General features: G+C 45.7%; 1 protein-coding gene across 1 annotated transcript; it reads right to left on the bottom strand.

Moving 5' to 3' along the window:
- Positions 1-4245: 4245 nt before the first annotated feature.
- LOC141588380 (uncharacterized) lies at positions 4246-5025 on the bottom strand. Its single transcript, XM_074409826.1, has 2 exons — positions 4825-5025; positions 4246-4722 (listed from the first exon to the last, which is right to left on the bottom strand). The coding sequence occupies exons 1-2, from the start codon at positions 5023-5025 to the stop codon at positions 4246-4248; spliced, it is 678 nt and encodes a 225-aa protein (XP_074265927.1).
- Positions 5026-5449: the final 424 nt, after the last annotated feature.

Below are 5449 nucleotides of genomic sequence, written 5' to 3'. Positions count from 1 at the left end.
GCTGATTTAGACTTATGCTGCAGTCTGACTAGAGGTGGCCGTGTCAACCCAGGAGGCTGATTTAGACCTGTCGTGTCAGCCCGGGAGGCTAATTTAGACTTATCTAGCCGTCGTGTCAGCCCAGGGGGCTGATTTAGACTAATGTCGCGTATTGACTACTTAACCTTATTCATGATGCAAGGTGTGTTCATCATGTTTAGAGCCAACAGGGGCGTACCTTAGTCAAGTTTATCGTCATTCTAGGACCAGTGGAACGTTGCAGGATCCTGGTTGCTCAGAGATCCCTACGCTCCTTGTGTTTCTGCATGCATGCTGGGGCGCTGAATACGTCGAGTACTCGGTGTCGATAGCTATCTTTGGGGGTGGTATCCGGGGTAACGGCGTGAGCTTTGAGCTGTCAGCCAAGCCCCTCTTCGTATATTCCACAAGCCGCCTGGTGAGGGTGCTCCTATTGGAGAGTTAGCTAGGTTACGCATGTTGGAGAGCCATGTGCCTTGTCACCCCGCGTTCACAGTTGAAATTCCTCCTAGCAACACTTTCAACGTACCATTGACGTTAGAGTACAGAGTGGTATTTTCAAAAGAGCCCAAAATAGAGAAAATCTATTAGAGCAATGTGAAGTACCCGACGCTATCTCATGGGGTTCCAGAGCAACCGTGGTCCCAGGAAGCTATAGACCACAGAACTCCAATAGAGGTTTTAAGTTTGAAGAAATGTAAACGAAAAAGAAGTAAAATAAAGAGTTGATAGTATGCCTACTATCGTATTTGTTTTTAGGGTTTTTGAATACAAACTCTGTACACTAAATTTTACTTGTTATGAAAAGTGATACCTCTTCAGGTGAAGTATGTTCCATGGTTTGTATATTATGTGACCATCCATGGTCATCAATTTGTACGCTCCATGGCCAACAACGCCTTCAACCTGATATGGTCCTTCCCATTTATAGGGGAATTTGCCTACTTTGCGATTTCAGGTGTTTTGAAACACCTCGCGGAGAACGAGGTCTCTTGCCTGCAGGAGCCTGACTTTTACGTTCTTGTTGTAGCTTTTAGGGACTAACTGTTTGTAGGCAGCCAGATGTATCTTTGCACTTGCTCGCAGCTCATCTATCGTGTCCAGGCTCCTGATCATCTCTGCATTGTTCACTTCTCCTATCATACATCCATACCTGTGAGTTAGAACTAGAACTTATGATGGAATTACTGCCTCCGCTCAAAACACCAGGCTGAAGGGTGTTTGGCCTGTCGCCGTCTTTGGTGTAGTCTTGTCTGACCACAGTACCAGTGGCAACTCATCTGCCCACTTTCCTCCTAACTCCTCTAACCTCCTTCTCAAATTGTCCATAATGATTTTATTGTTGGACTCAGCTTTCGCATTGGACTTTGGAGTCCTATGCACTGACTTCTTTAGTGAGATGTTCCACCTGACATAGTATCCCTTCGCGTCGTTTGACACGAATTGTGATCCGTTGTCATATATGATTTTTCATGGGATACCAAATCTATAGAGGACATTACGTTTGATAAAATAAATGATTTGCTTATCTTTTACCTTGGTGAATTCTTCTGCCTCTATCCACTTTGAAAAATAGTCTGTCATTGCTAGCATCCACAGTCTATTTACCGGGTCTCTAAGCAGAGGACCCACAATGTCCATTCCCCATGTCATGAATGGCCATGGGGAAATGATTGGGTGCAAAGGTTCTGCTAGCTGGTGGATCATTGGTGTTGACCGCTGGCAGGCGTCATATTTTCGAAAGTATTCTACTGAGTCTTCCCTCATTATAAGCCAGAAGTAGCCTTGTCCGAGGGCTTTGTTTGACAAACTCCTGTCCCCTGCATGGTTTCCGTATTCCCCACTGTGGAGGGCATCCAATACGGTATGTGCTTCTTGCTTATCCAAGCACCGTAGGTAGGGTCCTGCCAGTGATTTTCTAAAAAGCACATTGTCAATCAGCGGGAATATGGAGGCTTTTATTTTGAAACCCCTTACCTCTTTTTTGTCATCTGGCAGTTTGCCATGCCTTAGCCAATCTAGGTAAGGCGTACGCCAATCTGGATCAGCTGACTGGTGTTATGTGCTCGACAGAACTGTTGCTCCATTTTCCACATCTTGCTGATCTTTTAGCTCCCCTTCGTCTACTTCCTCCGCCTTTTGTATTGATGGCTCCAATATGTGCGCGATGGGGATGTTAGCCAGCTCTGTTGGTTTGAAAGTTTGCCCTAGGGTTGCCAGGGCGTCAGCTTCCACATTCTGGTCTCTTGGAACCTGCTTGAGCTTGTAATCTCTGAATTTCTGCTTTAGCTCCTTTGCTACTTTCAAGTAGGCTATCATCTTTGAATCCCTGGCTACATATTCATCATTTACATGGTTGACTATAAGCAAGTAATCGTTGTATACCTCTAGGTTTCTGAGTCCCAAATCCAGAGCTAGCTGCATCCCTAGTACTAAGGCTTCGTACTCTATTTCATTGTTGGTGGCCTTAAATTCACAACTAACTGCTTGTGATATCAGATCTCCGTGTGGATATCGCAAGATTAGGCCTACACCTACCCCCCTTTGATTGGAGGCAACGTCGATATGCATCTGGCAGACTTCTGCATCCTTATCCCTTTTGAGGGTTAATATTTCTCTATCCGTCAGATTTTAGATAGCTGAGCTGAAGTCTGAAATGAAATCTGCTAATGCCTGTGACTTTATCGCCGTTCTTGGGTCATACCTAATGTTATATCCACTAAGGTGTACATACCATTTCGACATTCTTCCTGACAACTCAGGCTTTCTCATTATAAATTTTAGCGGGTAGTTAGTCACAACATGTATGGTATGGGACTCAAAGTAAGGGCGCAGTTTGTAAGATGCAATTACAAGTGCAAGTACCAGTTTTTCAAGAGATGTGTACCTGATCTCTGCTAGCAGCAGAGACTTGATTACATAGTAGACTGGCCGTTGCTTCTTATCCTGCTCCCTGACTAGGACCGCACTTACTGCCACCTTTGTGACGGCTAGGTAAAGGAACAATGGTTCTCCTTGCTCTGGTTTTGATAGCAGTGGTGGGGTGCTGAGATAATGCTTCAACTCTCTGAACGCTTGCTCGTGCTCTTGGGTACACTCGAATATTTGGCTCTTCCTCAATATATCATAGAATAACCTGCATTTGTCTGAGGATCTCGAGATGAACCTGCTAAGAGCTGCTACCTTCCCTGCTAGCCATTGCACGTCCTTTGGCTTTTCTGGTGACTCTAATTGTAGTACGACCTTTATTTGTTCCGTACTGGCTTCTATTCCCTTTTGAGTTACTATGTTGGCCAAGAACTTCCAGGATGAGACTCCAAAGGTGCATTTGGAGGGGTCCAGCTTCATTTTATATTCTCTGAGTGTGCTGAAGGTTTCTGCCAGATGTCGCATATGATCCTTGGCCTTCTTTGATTTTACCACCATATCGTCAATGTATACTTCCATAGTTCTTCCTATCTATTATTTAAACATCCGGTTGACCAGTCTTTAATATGTAGATCCTGCATTTTTCAGATCGAAGGGCATAACATTGTAGCAGTATATACCTCTTTCTGACATGAATGCTGTCATCTCCTGATCTGCTGGATCCATCTTGATTTGGTTGTAACTACTCCAGACGTCCAGGAATGTTAGCATCTCGTATCCGGTTGTGGCGTCCATCATTGCGTCAATATGTGGCAGCGGGAAGGGATCCTTTGGGCATGCTTTGTTGAGGTCTGTGAAGTCCACACATACTCTCCACTTCCCATTCTTTTTGGGCACTACCATAACGTTTGATAGCCATTCTGGATACTTCACCTCTCTTATTTTGTTTGGTGCTAGCAGGCTATCCACTTCCTGGTTGATCACTTTGTTTCTTTCAGCTGCGAATTTTCTCCTTCTCTGCTGGATAGGCTTGCATCCTGGATATACACTGAGCTTATGTGTTATGATAGATGGGTCTATTCCTACCATGTGGTCATGGGACCATGCGAAACAATCCATGTTGGCTTGCAGGAACTTGATTAGGTGTTGCCTGAGGTCACCTGTGCACCCTGCCCCTATTAGCACCATTCTCTCTGGGTGCAGCCTGTCCAAGTTAATTTGGTCCAGCTCCTCGGCTGGGGGCTCGATGTATTCGTCCTGGAGGTGCTGCTTCTGTAGTTGCTATGCTGGAGGACTGGCTCTGCACTTCAGTGCCTTCTTATAGCAACTTCTGGCTTCCTCCTGATCTCCGCGTATTTTTTATACTCCCCAGGGTGTGGGGAACTTCACACATTGATGATACGTTGAGGGGACTGGCTTCATTAGACGCAACCATGGTCTTCCGAGGATAACATTGTAGGTAGATGGTCCATCGATGACCAAGTATCTTACTTGCTTATTAATTCCTCCTACATAGGTTGGTATCACGATCTCCCATAATAAGTTAGCTGTTTCTCCACTAAATCCCACCAGTGGGATGGTCTTCTTCTTCAAGTCCTTTTCGCTGAACCCCATAATTTCTATGGTTTTCAGCATGATTAGATTGATCGAGCTACCAGTATCTACCAGAACCTTTCTAACCGTCCAATTGGCCATTGACAGTGTTATGATAAGTGCATCGTGGTGTTCCTGGTTGTCGTGAACATCTTCCTCGTCGAAGGCGACAACAGGCAGGTCGCTGTGGGAAGCTCTACAGGAGGTCTCCGACCTTTCTCCCTTAGTTTCAGTAGCATGTCTCTTTGCCGCCGAATATGTATAGTCCGCTTAGGTCTGAGCCGCCTGTTACCACTTTATTATTTTGGTGCATGTAGGCGGTGCAGCGGGCTTTGCAGAGCCCACCTTATCCTGCTGCTTGCCCCCACGTGGTAATAGGTCACTCAGCTCCCCTTGCTCGTACAGGCGAATGACCTCCATGCACAAAGTGTAGCAATCCTCTGTAGTGTGTTCGATGTCACGATGGAACTCGCACTTTTTCTTACGGTCTTTTCGCCACGATTGTCCTTCTATTGGTGGCCTAGGCCACCTTACTCCATCTCCCATTTCTCTGAGCGCCTTTAGAATTCCTCCGACGCCAGTTGTGAATCCATACTCTGCCAGCGTAGGGAGTTGATGATTCTCCTCTCTGTTGTCAATTATGTTGATTCCCCTACCATATGGTTTGTATCTATCCTACATCTTTCCAGTTGATTGCTTTCTGCTTGACTTCTCTATGGCCGACGTACTGGATACGCTTGGCGTGCTTGGTATGCTGGCTCTAGCGAGAATTTTTTCTTTCAGTCTTATTCATACGGTTGCCTTTTCCTGCACTGCCTCAAAGCTACGATAAGGGTGCATAGTCAGCTGCTTATATAGGTGTGACACGTGGTGTAAGCCCCTCCTGAATGCTTCCACTGCCGTTGACACATCACACTCCCGTACTGCCACTTTTTAGTTATTGAACCTGGTGTTGAATTCCCCAATGGTC

Source organism: Silene latifolia, chromosome 6 (assembly GCF_048544455.1).
Source record: "Silene latifolia isolate original U9 population chromosome 6, ASM4854445v1, whole genome shotgun sequence".
NCBI classification, from domain to species: domain Eukaryota; kingdom Viridiplantae; phylum Streptophyta; class Magnoliopsida; order Caryophyllales; family Caryophyllaceae; genus Silene; species Silene latifolia.
This window is presented reverse-complemented; position numbering and strand designations above follow the sequence as displayed.